Source organism: Propithecus coquereli, unplaced genomic scaffold (genome assembly GCF_000956105.1).
Source record: "Propithecus coquereli isolate 6110/MARCELLA unplaced genomic scaffold, Pcoq_1.0 Scaffold714, whole genome shotgun sequence".
NCBI lineage: Eukaryota > Metazoa > Chordata > Mammalia > Primates > Indriidae > Propithecus > Propithecus coquereli.
This window is the reverse complement of record NW_012153219.1, coordinates 602361-628563: the sequence shown is the minus strand read 5'-3', so window position 1 is coordinate 628563 and position 26203 is coordinate 602361. Positions and strand designations below refer to the sequence as shown.

General features: G+C 48.5%; 1 protein-coding gene across 1 annotated transcript in view; it reads left to right on the top strand.

The window, feature by feature from the left end:
• Positions 1-1567: 1567 nt before the first annotated feature.
• The window catches only part of MAP3K14 (mitogen-activated protein kinase kinase kinase 14), a 41656-nt gene continuing 17020 nt past the window's right edge, over positions 1568-26203 (top strand). The window contains exons 1-3 of the mRNA XM_012661518.1: positions 1568-1762; positions 24275-24550; positions 25745-25814. Of these exons, the coding sequence (XP_012516972.1) occupies positions 24295-24550; positions 25745-25814 (326 nt within the window). The 5' untranslated portion in view covers positions 1568-1762; positions 24275-24294. The remainder of the gene's footprint in view (positions 1763-24274; positions 24551-25744; positions 25815-26203) is intronic.

Genomic DNA, 26203 nt, shown 5'->3' with positions numbered 1-26203 from the left:
CTGTACTTCAGGCCAAGCTCCACCTATCCTTGAGTCACTAAATGCAAAACCCTTGCAGTGGAAGGAGCTTTTGGGGCCACCAGTCCAGCTTCTTTCTTGCCCACCATCTCCCAGCAGGTCAGTGGCAGAGCCAGGGTATGCACCAGAGACTGTTTGGCTCTAAAGCACAGGCTCTAAGGGAGCCACAACCTCAAATGCTTCAGGGGCCTGACAGATGACATAAGGTTAAATGGTTGGATATAAAACAAAGGGGGGGGGAGGCTGTAAGGAACAGCAGGTTCTGCTCTAAGGCATTCAAATTTGAATTTAAAAAACACTGCACCAGGAAAAGCAAGCATATTTCTGGCTTGAGTGAGTGGGTGAGGCCCTCAGGTTGTGAGTTTTCTACCACTACCTAAATGAATGGTCTTCCCTATCCCCCAACAGAGATGTCTGTTGGGTGCAGATCTCCAGAAAGAGGCTTTGAACTACCAGAGACTGTCTGCAAAGCAGTCCCGAGCAGACAGTGGGCTTGGCTCAAACATTTCCAGACATCAGGTGCTCCTTACTTTTCAAGACAGCCTTGGATGGGGCTTGCCCATCCCCACCACTGGAACCACTTGCCACACCCACCGTGGACCTCTGATGGAGATGGGGTGCCCAGAGTAGGAGCACCTCATTTATTGTGCAAACTTAAAAAAAATTAAACTTTGGAATTTTCTTATTACAAATAAACTACAAGCTCACTGTGGAAACACTAGAAAATACAGATAAGCAAAACTCAGAAAAGAAAAATTATCCATACCTTCCCTACTCCCTCCCTCACCTCCCGCCCCCATTCAGAAAGAAGCAATGTTGACCCTTTGGTGCACATTCCAAACTCCAGATCCTTTTTTTGCTTTTGGAAGTTCTCATCTTCTTTCTGGCTCGGTAGCCTGTAAACCCAACCAGGAGCCACTTCACGCACTGCTCACACCACGACGTCCCTTCAGCCGTGGGAGGGGTCGCACCACGCGCCCCCACGCTTTCTTCCGACCGGGGTTTCAACACACAGGTCTGTCTGCCCTGCGTAGGCCCTCGCGCCCCATGCTTCTCGAGGACAGGCACTGTAACCTTTTTACTCATCCTCAGGGACTCTACAGCGCCAGGCACACAGTAAGTGCTCAACAAAAGCGCTCCTAACCCCACCACCTCAGGCGCCACGAGAGGCAGCAGAGAGGAAGCGGAACACAACCCACGAGTGCGAGCGCCTCGCCGTCTCCAAGGTAACCGAAGTCAGAGGCTGGGAATGCCCACGCATGCGCACACTCGCCCTTCCTTCCCGTAACCTCGAGGAGCACGCAACCGGTAAAGACTGCCAGAAACCAAGCGCGCATGTGTGGTTACACCAACACCCCGGCCGCCCAGCAATCTCCTCTACAAACATCGTCCGGAAACCGTGCCCATTTCTGGAAACCAGGCCTCGTTAACCAATCGTTGCTAGGGAGCGGAACGACCGGCCAGCCAGGACGGGCAGTCTCATTGGCTAGCTTGGAGGGGTGGGCGGGGCCAAGGGTCGCGGTGCGGCCAAAGAGAGGAAGCGCAAAGCGAGGCAAAGTTGCTGCCGCCGGGCGGGGGGTGGGGGCGTGGCCCCGGGGGCGGCCGGGAAGGCTTGAGGGGGCGTGGCCTGGGTTGGGGCGGGTCGACCGTGGGCAGCGAGCGCAGCGGTCGGTGGCAGGCGGCGGGAGATAGCAGGCCAGCGGAGCGCGACACTCGTCGGGTTGGGGAGATCGGCGTTCGGCCGGTAGGTGACTGGGCGAGACCCAGGGGTCCGGATCGGGGCGCCGAGGGAACGGCGGGGGTGGGTCGCCCCTCACCCGGGGCTGGGCAGCGGCCTGGCCCGCCGACCCAGGACGGTGGGTATCGGCGGCGCGGCCCGCCGTCCCCCGTCGAACCCACTCGCGGCCGTTCGCCGGCGCGCCCTCGCAGGCGCTGCTAGCGCCACGATCGCACGCCGTGCGCGCCCCGGGCCTCCAGGCCGCGCACCCTCGAAGGCCACACGCTCGCCCCAAGCGCGCGCAAGGACGCTCTGCTTCCCCTTCTCAGACACTCGGTGCCACAGCCAGGCCCGCCCCCTGCTCCACGGCCTGGGTGGCACCTGGATGGAGGCTTGCCTGGGCGCGGGGTGGAAGGTGTCTCCTCCAGAAATGCATCTCCCTCCTGCCCTGGCGATGAAACCATTCAGGCCTTCCTTGGGAAGTTCTCAGGGTCATGCCACAAGGCAGGGAGCAGGAGCTGAGCCTGCCTCCGGTACCCAGTGCCGCCGCCCGCAGCATCTTCCTCCTTCCTCTTACTTCGACCCTCCTCTGTAATTCTGCGCGCTTGGGACTTTATCTGTAAGTTTGGATGTAATAGTCCCATCTTGGAAGCCCGTGGTGGCCCTGACAACTTGCAGCCACCGAGCACCAGACAGACGGAGGCCACTTGTACAGTGCAGTTTCTCACCTGCCCAGGAGCCTCCTTGGTGCTCAGTAACTTCAGAAAAATTATTTCCATCCTAGTGAGGTTAAAAAGTTGCTGTCAGCCCTAAAGGGTGAACTAGGGTGTGGATGGGTATACGGAGGAGAGGATGAGTGGAGAAAAGATACAGAAATCAGTAGTGTAAATGGCAAAATTACTTTTCTTAACTGGAGACAATGAACACCAATGACTTGATGAAGGACTTTAAAATCAAGTGAAATTAAATGGTGAGAGTGGGGCTCTGACACAAAATAGCAGTGTGAAGTTTATTCCAGGAAAAATGTTGAAAACCCCATGGTCTTTCCGAAAGATTAGGAGATAATGTCTTAACATTAGTGGTGTGTTTTTACTTAGTGTCTTCATACCTATAACCTCCTTTTTCCTTCAGATGTCTATGTGGTCAGATAGATTGTATTGTCCTGTTTTATAAGTGAGGCACCCGAGGCAGGCGTGTATGTGTGTTGGGGGTGGGGGGTTATATATCTTGCCTGGTGCCTCATAGAACTAAGGGTGGGTCTTCCCCAGGCTTCTAGATTAGGATCACACTATAGAACTCAGATGCAGAAACGAGAGAGAAGTGTTTGGTATGGTATTTATGCTCTTAGTTTGAGAGGACCCTTAAAAGGTGCTTATCTTGCTTAGAATGTGTTTGGATTTACTCTTGGTGATTTTTAAGTGATGTCAAAGTCAGTTCCTTTGGAACAATGCCAGACCTCTGAGTTTTTCAGACACCTTTAGGACATCCTCATTTATTTTGAAGGGTGTGGTGCACTTCTTAGAAGATCTCAAAATAAAAGTGACTTTTAATTTTAGAAATAAGTACCCAGGTATATGTACCAGCACTTTTATGAAACCAGACAGCAAGAAGCTGCCAAACTTTAGGTCATCTTCTGTTTTCTGATTATAAGAAGCAGTTCTGAAGAGGGAGTTTTGCACTGGTATTGTCTGTTAAGAATTTGTGGGAGAGGCACCACAGGGACCCTGCCAAATGAGCCTTCATCTATTAAACAAAAATGTCTGGTTGGGCCGTTTTGCCTCAACAGATGGAGGTTTGGTTCCTCATTTTGGTTCTCCTGTTGAACACTGACTCCTTTGTGATCTGCTTGGAGTGTTTATATATCATTTAATGCTAAGAGATGGCTTGCCCTGATTGGTTGTCCAGCCCTAGGCAACTGTTGTGATTTTTTTTTTTTTTTTTTTGGCGAGTGATAACATTTCATCCCTGGCTAGGGTCTGGTAAGAGATCTGCAGAGATGTGAAAAAGGTAAAAGCGTTCTCCAGAGTTGTTTTCTTCGTTGTTGGCACCCTCTTAAGAGTGTTGTATTCCTTTGGCCTGTGAAGTCACTTTTAATTTCCTATTTTTTTTCCTGTCTCAATGGACAACATGTGGGCTTTCCTAACAGCCTGCCCATCTTGATGAAACACTGACAGATTCATATTGGTTGCCTTGACAGAGGTTCTTTCTGGAGGGAAAGTTCAGAAATCTTAAAACCAAATTTAGTCCTAAATAAAAAGTCTAAGTCAGCTTGATACACATACAGACTAGCATATTTCTGCCGATGGCTTCCATCATCTCAGAGCTGTTTTTTTTTTTTCCTGGCAAAAGGTTAAAATGCAACTAAAATTCTGCTTTCGTGATTAATAAGTCACTACCACAGTTGTGTCTGATGCTTCCTGTTTGCCCCATTTTAGTATTTCAGTTAAACTGGAAACATCTGAGCATTATGGGCACTTTTGATGGCACCAGTGTGAAACTGGCGGGGAAGGGGCCAATTCCATGTTAGTAGATTTAGGGAGCTCCAAGGATGTCAGCCCCTATGGGCTCCATACACAAAGATCCCTAGTAAGGGAATGGAATGGGATCGAGTGCTTTCAAGGGTGGATGTTTAAAGTGATGCACGTGCGCAGGCGTTGCATGTGTTTGGCGATGCTGACTGAAATGTTGAAAGCAGTAGCTTAGAAAGGGAAGGCCAGATGTAGGGCAAATTGAGTAGAAGAACATTTCAGTTGAGCTGAGCAGGACATTGAGGTATATAGGGTCCTTACTGCTGGGCCTATTATTGCCTGAGTGACAATGCAGAAAAAGTCATTTTTCTTCGGTGGCGTATGTGCTCTTCTAGTTTAAAGGATCCTCTTCCCTTCTTGCTATTTTACATCCCTTAATTCCTTAGCTCCCTGATATAAATCGCTTGAAATTTTGTGGCATCAAGAGTAATTTAATAGCCAGCCTTTGTATTTTCTCACAATACTCATATGAAGAAAGGCAGGGACAAAGATCAGAAAAATGAAGCCCAGTAAGGAGAAATAAGGTAGATGAGATTATTCAGGAAATCAGTGTCATGTCCAGAATCTAAACGCACTTTTCTTGACATCTAGTTCACTGCTTTTTCTAACTTGCTCGTGAAAGGATGAGGATTTTTTTTCCCCAAAAAACATGTTGATTTTGTACATAACTAAACCAAGGTAGCAGTTTTATTTGTTTACCTATTTATTTATTATAACAGTTAATTATTCATTGGCATCAATTGTTAAGGTGAATAGCCTGTTGTCTGGACAGATCTGCTTATGCCCATTTTCCAGATGCAGAAACTAAGGCAGAGAGGTCAAGTGATTTTTCCAGAGCAATAGAGCAAGTCCATGTCTCTATGTCACATGCGGTGGTTTAGGCTGTCAGATCAGACAGGTGGGGGTCAGGTCCAGGTCTGCCACTGTCTGCCTGGGTGCCCTCAGGCAAATCACTTCACTTCTCTAAGCATCGGGTGTCTCATCTGTAAGTGGGATCAGAAATACTTCATAGGCTGTTTTGAGTAGAAAATGAGAGGCTTTGTGAACTCAGTGCCCAGCACATAATAAGCCACAGAACACAGTGGCTATAAGTGTTGTTGTGGTTGTTGTTGTTGCTGCTGTTGTTAGTAGTAGAAGTAGTAAGAGCAGTAGTAGCTGCTGACTACTAACTACATTGTGACTAAACCTGTTTTCTGTAAGATGATGTCAAAAGGGTCAGACTGCCTGATAGGACAAAGAGTCATTTTCTCAGCAGGACCTTCGGGGGGACATTTCTTCAGTCTAGAGGTTTTAGCTGTCAATCAAGTTCTCCCTGTCTTACACTAAATACTGCCCTCACCGCACTCCAGAAGAGCCTGCAAAGGCCACTCTTAGGGCCAAAGCCACTCTTAGGGCCTCCCAGGACTCTGAGCCAGAGGCAGAGAGGGGCCTGTCAAGGGACTCCCTGTGTCCCAAGTATGGTAGAGTAGGTTCCTGCATTAACTCTGGAGGCGAGAAAAAGGAAAACGCTGGATAGCATGTAAGTCCACAAGGACTTGCTCTTCTTTGTTTGGGGCCTAGGGGAGAACATTTGGTTCTGTGTGGTGAGACTCCCACCACCACATGGCACCCCCAGCTCAGCACCCTTTCTCTCTTATAAATATGTCTTTGTCAGCTTATCTCCAGTACCAGGTCTGGGGCTCTGGATCTGCAGTTAGGGCTTGCAGATTTCCCTTTCAGTCTCACGGGAAGCCAGGCACTGTGACACGTGCCTGTAGTCCGAGCTACTTGGGAGGCTGAGGCGGGAGGATTGCTTGAGCCCAGGAGTTTGAGTTCAGCCTGGGCAACATAGCAAGACCTGTCTTAAAAAAAATAAATAAATAAATTTATCCGGAGCAAGAATTGTTTGTAAAAAATAAAATTTACATAAATAAATTTTTTAAATTAAAAATCTCACAGGAAAAAAAAACAGTTTCATATTAGATTTTACATTCTTTTTCCCCCTTAATACAAAACAAAAATATAGGCTCCCACCAGGCTGATGTTCCCTTTAAATAACATTTTGTTTTCTCTTGGGGAAGCTGTCTTGATGGCCAAAGAGTCATTTCTAAAGTGAAGCTAGTTTTTAGAAAAAATAGATCACCGGATGTCAAGCCTCATGTGAAGCTCGGTTCAGATGAAAATGAAACCAGCAGGCCTAGAGCGGCAGTTCTGCACTTGACTTCAGGCTGGAGGTGAGAGGCAGAGTGTTTCTGGACCCTGCCCCATAACTGGTTGGCCCCACAGACTGCATGTGATAGGCGCCTTAGTCATTTTCTAAGCAGCTTTGCTTAGGTGAACAGAGCACTTTCTCTGGAAGGTGAGTCACCCATGTAGGGGTGTAGGTGACAGGCGATTTATTCCCCTGCACAGTTGCAGAGGAAGTCCTGAGCAGACCTTGTTGAGAAGCCCTCTGCCAAAGATCACCCTTATCCCAGCCCAAGGGCTATGGAAGCAGGAAGCAAACAGGAGGCTCCTGCCACAGATGGACCCCCTGGCTGGGGGAACATGGGTAGGGCCCAGAGCCCAGGTCAGCCGTGTCACTGACTTCTGAGTCCAGCTACCTTGAGGGTGGAAAATGGCCCACTTCCAGTGACAGTCAGCAAAGAAGCAGGAGGGGAGCTTTGGCCCCAGGGAGCTGGGAAATCCCTTGGCAGAGAGATACAAACCCTATTTTGGTGTGAAAGACCTTTGGGGAACACTTTTCCACCTGCCTTCCTTTGAGGCACCTGAGTTGGAGGCTCTGAAGAGCTCCAGTGATTGGAAAGACTAGATTAAACCCTGGATTTCAGGAAGCTTTGGAATTCCGAGCCTGCAGCCACCTCAGTTATCTACACTTCTAGGGCCAGTGTTTGGACTCAGAAAGAAGCGGCAGGGGGATCTCCTGAGCTGTCCCTTCCTCCCAATTGCTTGTCACTATGGCTTCTGCTGACCCTCTTCCCACTAAAGCCATGATCCGGTTTAGTCCATCAGTCAGAAATTTTGTTCAGACTCTGTCCTGGACAAGTGCAGTGGCGTTGAGCTTGACCGCTGATGGTCAGAGACATCTATAACCAGTGTCCAGGATCACCCGCAAGGTGGGCTTGACTTTATAGAAGCTGCAGCAGAGGAACTGTCACTCCCTTGCAAGTGATCTTATTTCCTGTCTCCGCCAGGTTGCCCCCGGCCCCTGGCCCCACACCCCATCAGTCTGGACTAACCAGCAGTCACTTGGGGCTGGCATGGCTAAATGACCTCAGACTTCACCTCTCTGTCAAGAAAGAGCTATTAGAATTACAAACTGGAAGTAATCATTAGCATTTTTTGCAATGAGAAAGGGCAAAAGAGAAAATGGTGGCCCAGGAAAGCCCACTGGGTTGCCCAAGGCCACGCGGCTAGTTAATGGCAGAGCCTGCACTAAAACCCAGGCTCTTTTCACTGTGCTCTGCTGCCAGTGAACAAAGGAACTACTCCTGGAGCAGGAATTTTACTTTTTTAACTAGCTCCTCCCTTCATTCCCCTACCCTGACCCGGTCACTCTCAGCCTTTTGCAAGCTCTGCCAGGCCTGGAGAGGGCGGAGCCAGAGCAGCTGCTGCCCTGGGTCTGAGAAAAAGTAAACAGAAAGCTATTTATTTGACGCTCTTGTGTACTAAGAGGTTCGTATAATCAAAAGGAGGTCAAGGTTGATAAGAAAATACAATTCTGGGCAGGGTTACCCGGAAGTCTCAAAGGTTGCCTGCACCTTTAGGGCACTTTCCTACCTTGCCAAGCACTGTCTCACCCAAAGTGGGCATTGAGTAAGTATTAGTGATTGATCGCCGGGATCCAGCCTACTGGGCACAGAGAAGCTCTTCTGCATCTTTCTTTTGTGAAGGTGGGGCATGTTGCCCGTGGCACGCAGGTGCCCTGAAGAGCCGGAGCAGTTGGGGGTCATCCCAGCGGGATCGGTATGGCTCCTCTCAGCGAGAGGTTCTTCCTTCCAGGCAAAGGATGATGTCATATCTGGATGGTGGCCCCCCATGAGTGCAAAGAACTATTGTAGCCAAGATCCACCACCCACATTCTGCTGACATTGATGGTTCCTTTTACTGGGCCAGAATTGAAAGGCAGATGCTTCTGGTCGATACTAGGGATAGCTGGGAGGCTTGGGAGGAAAGGGACTCAGCCAGCCTCAAGTGAGGATGTGGTTGCCAGTTAAGATTACAAATGGAGACCTTTGGCCCAGGGAGTTAATTGGATGAACCAGCTCCTTGAGCCCGTGTCCAGCAGTCCCAGCTGGCCCGTGCTGTGCTGTGAGAGGCAGGGACAGCTTTACAAAGATTAACGTAAAAGATAAGAGGTTCCTGTACCAACCTCCCTCTAGCATGTATGTGCAAATCTGAGCCCAGATGGATATTGTCCAGAAGGGTCATTTTCTCAAGCAATTAGAAGTAATTGGGTCTCTATGTCAGCATTTGGGAATGGGGATGTCAGGAGTGGCTCAGCAGCCAGCTTGCAGGACACCTTCTTGCTGGGGTACAGTTAAAATACAGCCACCATGCTGTGACCCCTTTTGCAAGGAAGTGGCTCCATCCCCTCCAGCTTACCAGGTGATTGGACAGTGCGGACACTCGTATCCCAGTCCAGCCAGGCTCTCAGAGCCTGTGGCACTCATTTATTCCTCAGGAGTGTGTCAGTCATTCCTTCACTCAGGGATGCTTGCCAAGTATGTCACATAGAAAACCGATCACAGCTGAGGCGCTTCCCTCCAGGTGCTCACCATGGCGGGGGGTGGTGGGAAAGCAGGCATGAAGCCGACACATTACAGGTCAACCCCCGTGCTGGGCCATGAGCACAACCGTGGGAGCTGGCGGGGAGCAAGGAGGCCACCGCGGCCCAGTGGCCTTCCTTCCCCAGCCTGAGCTAACACTGTTGGGCACAGGGCACCTCGCAGGAAAGCAGCCTATTCTGCAGGTGTCTGGGCAGGAACCCCTCAGCGTTTCTCTTGTCCTGGGGCCTTGTACCAATTGTCAGCTTGGAGTAAGAGCTTGATGGCAATCTGGAAACTTCAGCACTCTGGGGGAGAGGGATGCATTTTCAGAAATGTAGACACGGTCTGTAGAAATGTGCTTGTAGTTCAGAGCAGAAGCAAACAGTGACTAGCCAGCTATTAAAGACGTGGCTGAACTCTCCCACCCTTCCAGGCTGGAGCAGAGAGGACAGTGACCACACTGGCAAATCCCATGGGCTTGGTGTCAACGAGACAGACTCACAGACAGGTGGATCAAGGCCTGACCCTTGACAGTGCTTCTTTGTAACTAAGTTCAGTGTTCCAAGGAGGCCTTTCCAGGGTTTTAAGAGGGAAAGCACTTGTCTGCCTTAGTCGCCGTCATCTCCCCACTGGCTGGCACAGTGCCTGGAACATGGTAGCCGCTGGACAAGCATTGTTGTTGAATGAAAGTGCAAGACTCAAATCCAAACCTACTAGGTCCTGCTGGCCCGAGAAAGGATGAGAGAGCCACAGGCTGTTTCACAATTCACCCTCCTTTACCAAGGAATCAGGCTGAGATCTCTGAGAATATACCCTGTCATGCCCCATGTCCCGAGCCTTCCCTCCCTTCCCAGGGGAGGGCAAGAATATGATCCCTTCTTATAAAGGGACCCCTTGCCACTCATGTTCTAAAGCTGGTTACTCAGGCCAGCTTGTCAAAGAGTGCGTAGGGCAGCATCTGAAACTAGGACAGGGTCACGGTTCCTTCACCAAAGGGCCGAGCTGGACCCCGTGATTCCCTCCATTCCCCTCATGCGTTGGAAGTCTTCTGTGGAAAGCTGACTTGTTTGGGTTTCTTGTTTATTCTGAACTTCCTCAAACTAGTTCCTCAATTTTAGAACCAGTCACTAGTGACTACAATGAACTTGAAGCCTCTTCCCATATAGGGAGCCCTAGCCTATTTTTCTTCATCTTCTCTTGGTACAGGTGTACCCTGCTTGAAGCCACTCCCACCAGTGAAAACCAGATTTCCAAACCCAGAACGAGGCAGGTAGTTGGTATTTGAGCAGGATTGACCGTAGCCTAAGGAACTGCTCCTCGCTCCGAATCCAGTCCAAAAGGTTAAATAAGGAGAGCTGTTTTTCACAACCAGCACGTTGCCTGTACAGATGACCTCAAGGCTTGGCAAAATCACAAAGTACATTTTGACTCATCAAAGAAACTGGTTGTGTTTGGCATGATTTTAGTGTCGAGGGCAGTTTATGGCATTGTAGTCTTTGGAAAGTGGTCATTGTTGAGTGGTACACACTGCAAGCCCCACTTAATCAGAATATCCACCTACACAAAATACCCTAACTTACAGATTCAATAACATTTGAAATTTTGTGTGTGTGACATACATAAAAAAATTTCTCACTGCTTATCGTATAAATGAAGTGCACATGTGGCTGGGTTTTTTTCTTGATACTACTTTTCCCCTCATGTTCTCTTGCATTCCAATCACATATTGGTCTCTCTGGATCAAGGATGCCTCCTGTGGCATCTTTTCTATTTGCTGTTGGTCTCCTCGTGCAAAGGATTTGAAAGTTAATTTGAAAATGCCATTGTAACATTTTTCTTTTAAAGCCTATAAAATGCCCAATATCAGGGGACCTGGCAACACAGTACTGATCAAATTTATGAAGCTAGAAGTTAATGCTTAGCCTGGGCAATAGCGAGGCCCTGTCTCTACAAAAAATAGAAAAATTAGCCGGGCATGGTGCCGTGTGCCTGTGGTCCCAGCTACTTGGGAGGCTGAGGCAGGAGGATCACTTGAGCCCAGGAGTTGGAGGCTGTAGCGAGCTATGGTCTCATCATTGCACTCTACCACAGGCAACAAAGAAGAAGAAAAAGCTGTTATAAAAGAACAGTGAATAGGCTCAAGAAGCCTGGAGCCAGACTTTATGTTAGTAACATGAATGGCAAATTTGAGCTTTATCATAGAATTGGTCCTTGGTATGGCCCCAGCTATGCTGGGCCTGGGTGGGCTAAGGAACACAGGCCTGCCACCAGTCCAGCTTAGAGTCTTTGCCCCTCATTGTCATTTTGAAGTTGCTTTTTCCAGAACGTAGGCTGGCTGTGTACGTGCTTCCTAATTAAGGCGCTTCCTCCTAGGTCAGTCCCTGGGCTTCTTACTAACAAACCTTTGGCTTGTGACAGCTTCTACATTTGGGTCCCAATTTTTAAAGCTTAAATCATTTGGAAGGGATACAGTGTCATGGTTAAGACTATGGGCTTTGCCATAAAAGTCCCACGTGCAAATCCTGCTGCTGCCGCTTCCCTGCAGTGTGGCCTTGGGCAAATTACTTGGCCTGCTGAGCCTCCGCTCCCGCTCCCCCGCTCCCTATGAAGGAATGATGTTGGTGGCTTGCTCACAGAGTTGCAAGGATTCAAAAATTAATGCATGCGTTACCTAATACATACGTAGCAGGCAATAATAGCAGCCATTATTATTAATTTGTATTATTATTGACAGCTGGTATGTAATTGTGTATATACAAACTCTGTCCAGAAAGTATCCAGCCACTGTTAATATAACAAGAATGGTTACATGGCTGGATACTTTCCAGACAGCCCTTGTATAAATAGCAGTGGATTGTTGAAAACACCCAAAGATGACCACAGGACGACTAATTTCGGTTCTAGCTGCCAAGGAATTGTAGGTCCTGGTCCATCGTGCACTAGTGGGTCATTTCTCAAGTCCATTCAGAGCTATGGCACTGCCGGTGGAGATAGAGCCTGGTGGAATGTGTAGAATGCTCTTTCAAGATCATCCTCGGGGTGGCCCTTTTCTTGCTGACCACTCTGCCCCTCGGTTCTCAAGATTCTCTTCCTCTGCCTTTGACAGTGTCTATTCCAGACTTTCCGTCTGATACTAGTAGCTGTGGTGAGTAGGTTTCAGCTCTGCATAGGCAAGGACTTTCAAACGACCCACACTTCCAGTCACGGCAAAGACCACTCACAACAGCTTCCATCTCACTGGAGGTTCCACTCGTGTTTACAGAGTGCCCACGGCATGGCAGGCACTGTATTGTATAATTTAAACATTGTTTCTTGCATTTAACGGTCCTGTAAAATCCTGTTGCATAGGTTTGAGGATCCCTATTTTACAGATGAGACTTCTAAGTCTCAGATTAAGTGACCCGCCCATTGTCATACACCAGAATGTTGACAGACTAACATTCAAACTCAGATCTTTTGACTCCATGGCCATCCGTTATGTAGCTAGATAGCCATCCCTCATGATTAGTAAGGGGTACATTGGAAAATATTACTTTCAAGGGCCCTGCTGATTTTGTGATTCCTTTATCATTTATTTTAGCCATCCATCCATTTTCTTCTCAACTAGATTGTAAGCACCTTGCAGGTAAGGATAGTATCTATCCAGCAAATAACTAATATAATGTTTGGGAACCACTGTCTGATGCTGCCTACTTCCCTGACACATAGAAACAGGACAAAAAAGATGGCCCACTAACAAAAGGGTCACCCAGAAATTCCAATCCCAGGAATTTACCACCTGGAATTACTTGTACAGGTGTACAAAGATATGAATAAGGGTGAGGTTTTTTATAGTATTACTTAGAAGGGGAAAATTAGAAACAAAGTCGATCCATGGAAGAATAGGTGGAGCAATGATGGTACATCTGCACCATGATCTTACGAAACCATTAAAACGAATGACATAGATCTACATACGCTGAAATGGAACAGTATCCATAATATGTCGTTAAGTGAAAGATGCAACTTGTATAATATTGTGTATGCATAATCCCATGTTTATTTTAAAAATAGTCCCAAACTATATATTTCTATGTGTATAGTAATGGAGCTAGAAGAATTTACATGAAACTTAAGTGTTTCTTACATTCAAGGGAAGAGGGGATGGTGCAGAGATTGTTGTTGTGGGTTTGTTTTTTTGGTTTTGTTTTGGTTTTTTTCCTCTCTACACTTTTGAATTGTTTACATTTTAACAATGAATAGATATTACTTTTGTACTTCAAAAAAAAATTTTAAAAGCAGGGTCAGAGATTATATATAAGGGAGGTAGGAAAGGTTAACCAGGAAAACTTGCCTCCCTTGGGTTTCCCAGACTGGGGCCAGCCCTCCAATGCCACCCCCTCATGAAAGCAGTGGAGAAGGGGCTGGTGCCTTTCTCTCTGGGCCAGTTCTGCTGTTTTTCACTCTTCATGGGGCCACTCATGCCCACAAGTGTCCCTTACCTCCAGCACAACCACCGCATGCATTTGTCATTGGTTGATTATAACTAAAAGCAGGAAGCCATAGCCATCAGAGTTGAGGACGGCTCATCGAGCCATCTCTGGGCACCTTCCTTCTCCCTTGAGTCACAACTGATAAAAGTCACAGTCCCCAGGGGAGAACAAGAAAGGGAGTAAAATGGAAACCAAAACCAGGAGGGGCGAGCTCGCCCATCTCCAGCCTTATGTTTTAGTGGCCCAGCTGCCAGAACTCAGCTGCAGAGGTTCTGGCAAGATTTCCAGGGTGGGGGAAGCAGTTCATCATGTATTTATTAAGCCCCATTCTCAAATGTGGACCTAATGCCTCCTAAATTCTCATCCCATACCAAGAGATCCTTTTTTAGTTATAGCCTATTTTTATTATAAAAGTAATACTGCACAGAGGCCGGGCACAGTGGCTCACACTGTAATCCTAGCACTCTGTGAGGCCGAGGTGGGAGGATCGCTTGAGCTCAGGAGTTCGAGACCAGCCTGAGCAAGAGTGAGACCCCGTCTCTACTAAAAATAGAAAAATTAGCCGGGCATTGTGGCATGTGCCTGTAGTCCCAGCTACTCAGGAGGCTGAGGCAGGAGGATCACTTGAGCCCAGGAGTTGAGGGTTGCAGTGAGCTGCAGTGATGCCACTGCACTCTACCCAGGGCAACAAAGTGAAACTCTGTCTCAAAAAAAAAAGTAATACTCCATAGAGAACATCTGTGGAGGGATATACAAGAAACTGCCAGCAGGCATCCCCTCAGAGAAGTGGAGGAGGGGTGCGTGGGATTTACGCTTTTCATTGTATATTCTTTCTGTAGTTTTTTAACCACCTAGAAACATTAAGCAATGAAAACTAAGGAAATGCATACTCACTGAAAAAATGTGGAAAAAATTAGAAAGTTATAAAAATATTAACAAGCCCACATTCACAAGTCCACCACCAAGAAAGAACCATTGATACATGTCTATGCTTGATGTCTGCGTTTTTATAATTGTTGACAGATACATGTATATGGGATCATACTTTAGATATAATCGTGTCCTTTCTCTATTAACATTGTATCCGGGTCAGGCTCGGTGGCTCACGCCTGTAATCCTAGCACTCTGGGAGGCTGAGGAGGGAGGATGGCTTGAGCTCAGGACTTCAAGACCAGCCTGAGCAAGAGCAAGACCCCATTTCTACTAAAAATAGAAAAAATTAGCCAGGTGTGGTGGTACGCGCCTATAGTCCCAGCTACTCAGGAGGCTGAGGCAGGAGGATCGCTGGAGCTCAGGAGTTCAAGGTTACAGCAAGTTATGATCACGCCACTGCACTCTAGCCTGAGTGACAGAGCAATACCCTGTCCCGAAAAAATAATAATAATAATAATAATACTCTGAACATCTTTGATTATGCATCTATTTGCTCCATACATAGATTGCAGTTGTGTGAGTTGTACTTACAAAAAGTGGCTGTTGGCCGGGCGCGGTGGCTCACGCCTGTAATCCTAGCACTCTGGGAGGCCGAGGCGGGCGGATTGTTTGAGCTCAGGAGTTCGAGACCAGCCTGAGCAAGAGCGAGACCCCGTCTCTACTAAAAATAGAAAGAAATTAACCGGACAACTAAAAATATATAGAAAAATTAGCCGGGCATGGTGGCGCATGCCTGTAGTCCCAGCTACTCAGGAGGCTGAGGCAGAAGGATCGCTTGAGCCCAGGAGTGTGAGGTTGCTGTGAGCTAGGCTGACACCACGGCACTCACTCTAGCCCGGGCAAAAGAGTTAGACTCTGTCTCAAAAAAAAAAAAAAAAAAAAAGGGGCTGTCTTCCTATCTTCTCTCAGTTTGATGCTTTATCATCTCCAGAGTTCCCTACATTATTTCACTGGATGAGTAAAGGGGAGTGAGGGTGTGATTAAGGGCCAGGGTGAGGATGAGGAAAGAGATCAGGTGCTGTGATTGTCAGAAAAGGAGGCCATCGTCAGTGCAGTGGAGCTGCTGGGAGGGGCTTTCTGAAGGTGGGGCCTAAGCCTCACTCTGAAGGACAAGCGGAATGTGCAGGGTGCCCACACAGCAACGTGGCACACGTGGAGACCTGTAGAGCAGAGTAGTGAGGGGGTAGTGGAGAGATCAGACTGGCCAGAGCCAAACCCTGTGTTCGGGGAAACAGTGGTCAGATAGATTATGGACCACAGAGTTGGGACTCGGCCCATAAGCAGTGCAGAGCCAACAGATATCTTTGAGCTTGAGGTTGTCTTAAGGACATAATGTTTCAGAATTAGCTTGGCACCAGTGTGGGGTGGGCAGAGGACTGGGAGAAGCCGGAAGTGGGTACCTATGCTAATAGACTAGATGTGAGGTCATTGCCTTAAACACCTGAAGGGGCCTTGTGTTTCTGCAGGCCTGGGGTAGCCAGCATTGTCAGGCATGTGGTGGGAATTGGAGGACAGTCATAAATTTTATCCCATAAATTTTATTTACCCTGCAAGTTGAACTGTGGAATTGGCGGCAAGACTGAGTTTTTGTGGGCATGTCAGGTTTCTTTTTTATAATTGATCTGTAAGATTTTAATGATTAATGTACCTTCACGTTTCATATCCTCCTTAATGGGAGATGTTTACGCAGAAATTGCTCTCCTGGGAAGCAGGCTTCATGCTGGCCGGTGAGGCAGGTTTTGGGATTCCTCCAGCTGAGTGTCACTCCCAGCGCCCGCGTGCAGGCCCCAGTAATGCCCCTTCCTCAACATCTGTTCCTAGGTCGCAATGAACATGTGCCCACTGTGTCTCTCTGCCCAAAGGAAAGAGTTAAGCAAGCCTTCCAGAGGCCTGTAACTTGTGATATTGTCTGTGGCCCAGGCCAGTATAGGGGTTCTGTACCAATGGCGGGGTTTTCATTTAAGGCCCAGCAGCCACCTTCTACCCCTACCCTGCAGGTTCCTGCATCTGGAGCTCTGCCCCCGAGTCTGGGAAGAATGCAGAATTATACCCCTGTCGCTATTCTGAGAATTTAAATTCTGGGACGGATGTGAGGACCAAGTGTGTTTCCATGAGCTGAACTCCATCTCCAGCCTCATCTGCGGCTGCCCGACTTCAGCTTTCCCCCCAGCAACTTCGAACTATTTGTGACTCCTACATAGACTCACCTCTGTGCCTTGCCCCGTGCCATCCCCTCTGCTTGGAATACCCTCTCGTTTTTCTTGGGCAATTCTTGCTCACCCCTTGAAACTCGGCCTCCTTTAGGAAGCGTTTCCTGACACCTCCCAGGCCATGTGTCCCTCTCTGTCCCTCTGTCCCTCTCTGTGTTCCCATTGCATCTGCTGTGTATCTCTCTGTCCTTGGGCTTTTCTAACTACTTATCTCTTTCCCCCAGTAGACTGTAAGCTCCTCAGGGACTGCAGAGTCTTCCTCGGTGTACTCCGAGCACGCAGCACAGCACCCAGCACATGCCCAAGGACTGCTGCACGTAAGCCCCTGCAGTGCTCTGCAATTGCATGGGACACTCTGAATCCAGGACCTTACTCAACATAAAGCCTCAAGCTGCCTCCAGTCATTGGATCTGAGGCTCTTTATTGGGTGCCTATAAGTGGTTTTATCTTTTTGTCTTAAGTATTTTGTCAGATACGAATATTACCTGTTTTTGTTTAGTGTTAACCTGGCATATCTTTCTATCCCTTTATTTCCAACTTCCCTGTATAATTTTGTCTTGTTTCTTTTAAAAAGATCTGTCTAGCTGGATCTTTTTAAATCCTATCTGACTGTCTGTTTTTTAACCTATTTGTGTGTATTGTGCTTAATGATATATTAATATTTTGACTTATTGCTGCCACCTTAACTTGTGTTTTCATTTTATATTTATTGTCCTTTTTGCTTCTTCCCTCCCCCACCCCTTTCCTTGCTTTCTGTCACAATGACAAAGTTTTCTGTTTTTTCTTCTTTACCCTTCTGGTTTGGAAAGCTCTGAATTGTATTTCTATTCTTACAGTAATTACTCCTAAATTTTAATATACATTCTTAACTGTAATTTTTTTCTAATAAAATTTAAACATTTTCAAATGTAAATTCCACCAAAAGGCAAGGATTTTATTACTCTTTACCCATTGAACAACACACTCTATTCTTCATCCTTATTATTGTTGTCTAGGTTTTAATGTTTTAAAATACTTTAAATTAATGTTTATGTTCAATTGTTAATTAAATTGACTAATGCATCATATCTGTGCCTACCAACTTGCATCTCACTTCTTCTCTGTGGTTTACTTTTCTTCTTTCCAAAGCACATCCTTCAGTGGTTCTTTCAATGAAGGTAGCACCGTCCTCCCTAGAACTCTTGTTCGTATTTGTGTGTTTTGTGTGTGGATTTGTTTGATTGCTTTAAGAAAATGAAATGACCTGTTAACTAATCAAGTTGAAAATCATAACACCCAGAAGCATGTACTGGTGTAACTCAACTAGAAGTCTGACAAATTTATTGATGATTCAACCCTTAATGATGAGAACCCTCATTTTCAGTTCTTGTGCTTCCCTGCCTACACAGCTAAGAAATTATTACCAACAGTAGATAGGCAGATCCTAAAGTAAAATAGGGGTGGTAATATCCATGTGGGTAGTAATATTACTCAGTTCCTGGATGTTCCAGTTACCTCTGCCAATAAGCTTTTATTCTGGAAAGGAACTGGTGGTCCTTGGGTCCCAGGGGAGTAGGCCATCAGTGTCCTGGCTTGAGTCCTAACCCCATGTTAGATGCTCTAGTGTATAAATTGAGCCTCATTTGTTCCTTCAAGTAATGTACCTCTCTGAGCCTTAGTTTTTTCATCTGTGAAATGGAGATAATATTACCAAACTTGCAGGGTTGCAGAGAAAGCTCCTAGCACAGTGCCCAGCACACAGAAGAAACTTATGAATGGCAGTGGTTATCACATTCCATGGCACTTAGGAGACACTCATTGAACACTTGTTGAGTGCCTGCAGAAGGCTACTGTAAAAGGCTTCCCTGGGGAGATAGGTCGTAAAGGATAGTTGAGATCTGGATAGACATTATAAAGGAGGAAGGCAAGAAGACATTCCCTGTGGGAGGAACAGGGTGAGCAGAGGAAGAGGATCAGAGGTCGCTCACTGCTGCCCGGCTCAGGCAAGTGAAGGGATCAGTCTGGCACAGAGGCTGGGAGCGGGGGCTTGGGGAGGGCAGGCAGGGCAGAAAGGGGAGCCACGGCTGAGCGTGTATGGGGACCTCTGGGGCTGCCTAGCCAGATGGCTGTTTTCCCAGGCCAGCTCTCTCTGCCTGGCACTTGCTGTTGGTTCCCTTCTGCACAGCTCCGCATTTTTGATAGGCAGAGGCTTGCCCATTGTGGCCTGATGGCCAGGCAAGCTGAAGGCTTAAAAGAGGAAGTCAGGAGAAGATTGGTTTGTAACCAATATCTTATTAAGGAAGTTGAGTCATTCTACTTCTGCTATTTATCCCCTCTGGGCATTCAGAGGAGGACGAGTTTTTACTTCCAGATGAAATAGTCATGAGAGAGATTTGCCCTGGCTGCTCAGTGGACATTTTCAAGACGGCCCTGTAAGACAGATTTTTATTTCCCTTTCATACACAGAGAACCAAGCCTCCAAGTGTTGAATGACTTACGTAAGGCACCAAACACCGTGACTATATGGCGCTGAAACAGAGAAGTCCCATCATCTCCGTGATGGCTTTTAGTAGCTTGGTGACAGGCAAGGGAGTGAACATTCAGTTAGCATTTTCTATTGGCCAGGCACGCTGACTGGCATTTCCCGTACTCTTCCTCATTCAGTCTTGAAACAACCTGAAGAAGCTAAGAGAAGAATCTCAGAGAAGCGAAGTGGCCTGCTAAAGGTTTAGACTCAGGCTCAGGAGGCAGAAGCCTGGGTTCAACCCCATCTTTTTTTTTGTTTTGTTTTTTTGAGACAGTCTCACTCTGTTGCCCGGGCTAGAGTGAGTGCCGTGGCGTCAGCCTAGCTCACAGCAACCTCAAACTCCTGGGCTCAAGCTACTGCCTTAGCCTCCCAAGTAGCTGGGACTACAGGCATGCGCCACCATGCCCGGCTAATTTTTTCTATATATATATATTTTTAGTTGTCCAGATCATTTCTTTCTATTTTTTAGTAGAGACGGGGTCTTGCTCTTGTTCAGGCTGGTCTCAAACTCCTGACCTTGAGCGATCCACCCGCCTCGGCCTCCCAGAGTGCTAGGATTACAGGTGTGAGCCACTGGCCCGGCCTCAACCCCATCTTTGCAACCTGTAACCACGTAACTTTTTAGGCATGCCACTGAAGCCATTTCTTCACATCTGAAAGTGAGATTAAAAATGGTAGATGCTCAGTAAATATTGACAATGACTGTTCTGAATTGGAGTCATCCAGCCCCCAAATAATCCTGACAAATGGGCTAAGTTCTCAGAACTAGAAGAAACCTCAAAAGATTTCCTAGGCCACTGATTTCCACACTCTTTTCGTGGAGACCTAGGATTCCGCAGATGTCCTCGGTGGATGAAGGGAAGCTGAGCGTGTGGCGCTCTTGCCCACCTCCTTTAGCCAGAGCAGCTGTTCTGATGTGACTTACATGCCAGTTGCATGCTTCTAGCTCTTTAAGACGTTGGAAATCGAAGTATGATTTCATTTGACAAAAATGGTACCCCTGCTTTTTTTTTTTTTTTTGAGACAGAGTCTCACCCCCTGCTTTAAAAAAAAAAAAAAAAAAAACTTGCCAAGGCTAGAACCCATAACTTCTGGTTCCTAATCTGACATTTTTACTGTGCTAGGCTTACCAAAACAGGGAACTGAAATATGATACATTTTAGAAAGGTTATCATCTTAAAGATCAACATTTAAAACGTTACTTTTGCACCTTCCAATGAATCAAAAATTCATTTAGCCTAAGCCCCATTCCTGTCCCCAAATCCTAGGAACAGAAGTTTTTCTGTCAGAGAAAACATTGTTGTCATAGCCTCAGAGCAGCACTTTCCAATAGAACTTTCTGCAATGATGGAAATGTTCTTTATCTGTATTGTCCAATATGGTAGCTAGTGTAACAGAGGAAGTGATTTTTAAATTTTATTTCATTTTCATTAAATATAAGTAGCCACATGTTGCTAGTGGTTACCATTTTGAACAGTATAGCCTTAGAGTAAAGAGCAGGGGTCAAGTGACATCCTGGCCCCTTGGCATCAGAATCATCCAGAGAACTTGTATGACGAACAGTTTCTGGGCCTCGTGCCCAGCGACTCTGATTCAGTGGGTCTAGGAGGAGTGTGTTTTAAGAACTCATCTGGTTATTCTAACTTGCAGTCAGTTTGGAAACCACTACATTAGAGAGCTCCCCTTGGAGTGAAAGAGTAGAGCCAGAATCAGACTTTTAGCCCCAGTCTGATCTTCTAAGGAGACTAGAGCACCCTTCTAGGAAATGGAAGACCCCTAGAGCATGTGGGGGAAGCTATAGACCAAGTCTTCCCTGGAAAAATGCAAATTGCGTATAGTTTCTGGGACTCACAGACTTCCCTGAAGCCATCCTTGACCCCAGATTAGGAACTCCTCATACAGATATGCCCACAGGTCGATCTGGTACCATCTAGGTCATTCCTACCCCCAGACTTTTCCAGGGGCCATGGACACATCACAGAAGGGAGAACAGGCAGTGTGTATACATCAGGTCTAGAAGAATACTGAGTGAATTCTACTCCTTTCCTTTCCTCTTTTGTTTGCTTGGGTTTGTGGGCGAGCCGAGTGGTTTGGCTGTTGCCACTGCTCACGTCCTCAGCTGCTACAGAGAGCAGAGGACTGAGTGCTTTTGGGGCCCGAATGGAGCTGGGGAGAGTGTCCAGGCTGAGGAATGGATCAGGATTTTGACTTGCCTTCAAAGACAGGCGTTTAGTCCTCATTCCCCAGTTGCTGCAGGAGAGAGAAGGGGTGACGCTGCAGAGCTATGAGCTGGGGTGACAAGCCAGAGGCCAAAGCCCAGGGCTGGGAAGGCCACCCGCCAGCAGTCCCAGGCTGAATACAGAACCCTGATTTCTGTACAGAAATACAGAAGCCAGGTGGAAGCAGGGAGGCAGGGAGGGGCGAGCGTGCGTGTATGTGTAGGGAGCTGCTGTTGGGCCAAAGTGTCCCAAGAATAGCCTCTTAAACTTGGAGGCTGTCCGTGAAGGTCTGAGTCATGGTCATGTGGCACAGGGAAGCCAGCCATGGGAGAAGCTTTACAGCTCCCAGGCCATGATTTGTGCCCCTGGGAGGTGAGGATCAGCCTGTTTTCCCCTTGCCCTTCACAAGTTCAGCTGCCATCTGCTTGGTCAGCTTCTCAACAGCCTCCTTGTTACTGTCTGCCTGCCAGGCTGTGGAATGAGTCACCAGGGGACTGCAAAGGAGACTATGAGCGTGGCTGCCTCAGCCTGAGCCCCAACTTCTCCTCTGGGGAGAGGGAGTCTGGCGCACTCGTGGAGGGAGGGTCAGGGCCCTGGCCAGCTGACCACCAAGAGGAAAGGATGGCTCCCGGGGCTGAGGGGTGCCCCACGCCTCTCTGGAGGAGCTCTAGCTCAGGATGAGCTATCCAGAACACTCAGTTGGGCTATGCCAGACAGACGCAAGCTGTCTGGGCTCGTGCACACCTCGGTCTCTGAGCAGCGGGGTGCCCTGGAAGCAGCCACCACTCTACTCGGCCTCATTGTTCTCACTCACCAGGTGGAACTCTCTTCATCCTCGGTGCTCAGGATCATCCTGTCTGTAGAGGTCATGGAAAAGCACTGTTTGTCCTTCGAGTCCCTCATTTCAGCCTCATCAGTTGTCTCATCTGTGCCCCATCATGCTATATGCAGGAGGAGGCACCACATGCAAGGCCACCTGGGCCCTCAGGAGCCTCTGACTGGGGAGGACCATGAGTGCTGCCTCCTGCGTTGGCCCGTGCCCCAGGAGCAGCCCAGAGAGCCTGGGGTCTGGGCTCTGGGTCTGCTGTGCCACACAGGGCCTGGTGATTTGGGGCAAGTCGCCACTTAATTGGGCCTCAGGTTCTTTAAATAAAAATGAGGGGGTTAAAGCCTGGTCAAGTCACCTGCAAACACAGCTCTGCTGCTGTTAGTTTAGGAGGCTTTTTTGGTTTCTTAAGATCTCCTTAACCCTGATAAAGAGGGTGAGAAAGGTAGGATTGACTCGAGGCCTTAGATCAGTTCTTTATTTGGAATGGCATGGGTTGGGGAGGTATATGGTGGGATCAAAGTCAATTTTTTGTAAGAAAAATAGCCTGCCTTGGAGGCCGTTTGCCTAAGGAGACATCAGAAAAACCCTTAGACTTCTTCAGACCGTCAGGTAGCAGTGAGATTGCCCGTTCAGCCTCCTCAGCATCTGGCCTTCAAAACCAAATCCAGGCCTCCATGCAGGAAGCTGGAGCTGCTCTGAGTTCAAAGCCAGGAAGCCCCTGAAGACAGAGATGCGAGCAGCAACCCCCCACCCCAATCAAGCCGACTCAGCCCTTCATAGCCATCTTGGTGGAAAAAGATGAGTGAGGCACATTCAGTAGGAAGAAGGCTTTGACCTGGTATTTCTCCTCTTCCCACTATCTCATTTAATCTTCAGGCCTGATGGAGCAAAAGGCCAGAGGCATTAGAGGTTTGGCTTCATGTGATCTGCCCTTCTGCCCCAGGAGCAAAAGGAGGAGTGAGCCAGGTTTCATGGAGTCACAGCAGGGAAAACAACCTCTGTTAGTAACAGCTTCAAGACCAACCTACCACCAGGGAGTGATTATTCAAAAACCTGTAGTGCCTTTGGTACCTCCTCAGGCTTTATCTAAAGCAAGTCACACCCTAGAGGGGCTGTGCCCTTTAAAAAGTCCCTGTCTTTAAAAAGGTTTCCAAATGGTAACAATCTCAAGTTGGAGCTGTTCTCTTTTACAACAATTCTAATCTGCAGGCTGTTTGTACAGATTGTCGGCAGCTCTGGGCTGCTCGCCCTTGCAGCTTCCTTGGTAACATGCAGGGCTGGGCAGGACAGGACCCAGAGAGAGGTGAAGTCTTGTGCTTTGTCCTTGTATTTCTAGAGGTATAGGTTGGTGTTAGGGCCCTCAATGTCAATTCCATTACTCATGTTGCCTGAAAGAAAAATGACACCTAGAAGTTTCCAGCCAATGAGTTTGGACATTAGAGGAGGAATCATGTCAGTTCCTTCTGGAGAGCCACACACAGATGCATTTTGGGAGAGGAGCCAAGTGCTGAGCACCATTTGCATGCTGAGTTTTAGACTTTGTAAGATAGACGCGCGCGCACACGCACTTGCATCTTGCTAGGAAACAGAACAAAACCTTAATTCTTTCCACTTAGAGACAAGCCACTGTGGACAGCTTAGGTAGACGTGTCCTCTAAAATTAGGCAAAGCATATGTGGGGCCAGTGAGGTGGTAGTTTTGGAGGATGCAATGCACCCCCCTGTCCTAGGGAAGCAGTTTGCCATAAAACAAACAACAGAAAAAGATTCAGCCATTATAAAGACAAGAAAGAACCAACCCAAATATTTGTGCCACCGCTGTCTTAGGGGACTGGGCTGGTATCCTCCTCGTTGGGCACAGTGGAGGAGTTTTTACGTTGGGGTGCTGGTGGGGTCGGGGGCCTATGCCACTTGGAACATGTGCAGATGTTGAGAGCTTGACTCTGTTCCCATTGGGGATGTTTGGAGGATAAACACGTGTGGCATAAAGAGGCAGAGGCCCTTTGCCCCTGCCTTTCTCCTCCTACCCCAGCCTGGCTTGTGCCCCCTGGGCTCTGGGATCATCAGTGACCTGCTCCCTGTTGGTCTCTCTTAGGGTAAGCGTGAGCCTGGGAGATGGCAGTGATGGAAATGGCCTGCCCAGGCGCCCCGGGCTCGGCAGTCGGGCAGCAGAAGGAGCTCACCAAAGCCAAGGAGAAGACACAGCCGATGGGCAAGAAGCAGAGCTCCGTCTACAAGCGCGAGGCTGTGGAGAAGAGCCCCGTGTTCTGCGGAAAGTGGGAAATCCTGAACGACGTGATCACCAAGGGCACAGCCAAGGAAGGCTCCGAGGGAGGACCAGCCGCCATCTCCATCATCGCCCAGGCCGAGTGTAAGGGCCAGGGTTGCCGCGGGCACAGGGACAGATGGGTGGGCCTGCAGGTGGGTGGCTGGGCATAGGGATCCCCTGTGGAGGAGAGAGGTCAGGGTGACCACTAGATAAGATATTCACGAGACACAACTGCGAGTGTAAGCGAAGAATCAGCATGAAGTGGGAGCTGTAAAGTGCTGGGATGGGACACAGATGGGAGACTTGGCGAGGGGAGGCTGTACCCATCGTGACCAGAGTGTGGGGACAGGGGTGAGAGGCCAGAATGCTCGGGGCTCTTTGCAGGACCGTCAAGCCGGCCAGCAACCTTCTGCTGTGACCTTGAGCAGCCCAGCATCTGGAGAGGCCCAGGCAGGGAAGGCCAGGTCTCCCGGAAAGCCCCGCCGAGGCCTGCAGGCCCTTCACCACCTTCCACCTAGAAGTGGCCCCACCCAAAGAATGAACACCCTGCTCTTAGGCCTGCTGGGCCTGTCTAGGGACAGCAGGGTGAGGCCTGGTCCAATCCTTTCTGCTTCTGACCACAATACCTCAAGATGACTAGTAATGGCAGCGCCCCCGGAGACAGAAACTCCCGGGAGGGCTGGGTAGAGCCAGGAGTCCTCTCCCCAGCACCTATGTGCCAACCCTGGAGATTTCTCAAGGTGGCACCTGGAGAGCCTGACAGCTTGCAATGGCATTTCTCCACACATACACCTCCTTCCCCTCCTCCTACTTCCTTCTGGTTGGTTTTTGAGGAGAGATGAGAGAATAAAAATTAAAATGGAGTGAGTAACACAATAATGGTTTTATATACACACACACACATACACACACAATATATGCACTTATATGTACATAACAGCTTCTATTTATTGAGCGTTACTCTGTCTGTGCCAGGCACTGTGCTGAGTGTTTTACGTAGATTATCTCGCCTCAGCGTCACAGTAAGTGAGGTGCGGTGGGCACCCTGCGAGCCCATATTGTAGTCACGGGAGGGTGGCTTTGGCCGTGGTCTGCTCTTAGCGGTCATGCTGGGAAGGAGGGGAGAGACAGGCCTGCGAGGAAGGGGTGTTGGTTGGGGAGTGAGCTGCCAGGCAAGGCTGGTCTGGGAGGGAGAGCCTAAGAGGGAATTTCTGGAAAGTGTGTCTCTCCTGAGTTTTGAATTCCTGTTCCTTCTCTTCTTTCTGCTAATCCAAGTCCTCTTCCTTTATTTAAAAGGCGAGAATAGCCAGGAGTTCAGCCCTACCTTTTCAGAACGCATTTTCATCGCTGGGTCGAAGCAGTACAGGTAAGAAGGCCGGCTGGGGTGGGAGGCAGGTCTGAGGGTGGCGTCCCCTGTCCCCCGCCCCCGCTGCTCACCTCAGCTCCTCCAGCACCTGTGTTTCAGCTCCTGGAACTTAACCCAGGCTTTCCTGGCCCAGCGGCTCTCTGAGCCAAATAAGCTTTTCAAAAGCTTTTCACGGCTTGTGGATGACTGCCTCTGGGTCACATCAGCTTGACGTTTTATTTTTATTCTCCTCAGAGTCCTTGATGCAGCCCCTGGTTTCCCATAACAGGGAGGGTGCTGGGAACAGGAGCTGGAGCGTGGCCGGGAACGCAGGCCGCAGGGGCCCTTTCACTGTGCTCCTGGGGAGACCCACTGTCTTCCTCCTGTGGACACATCTGTGTAGGGATGGG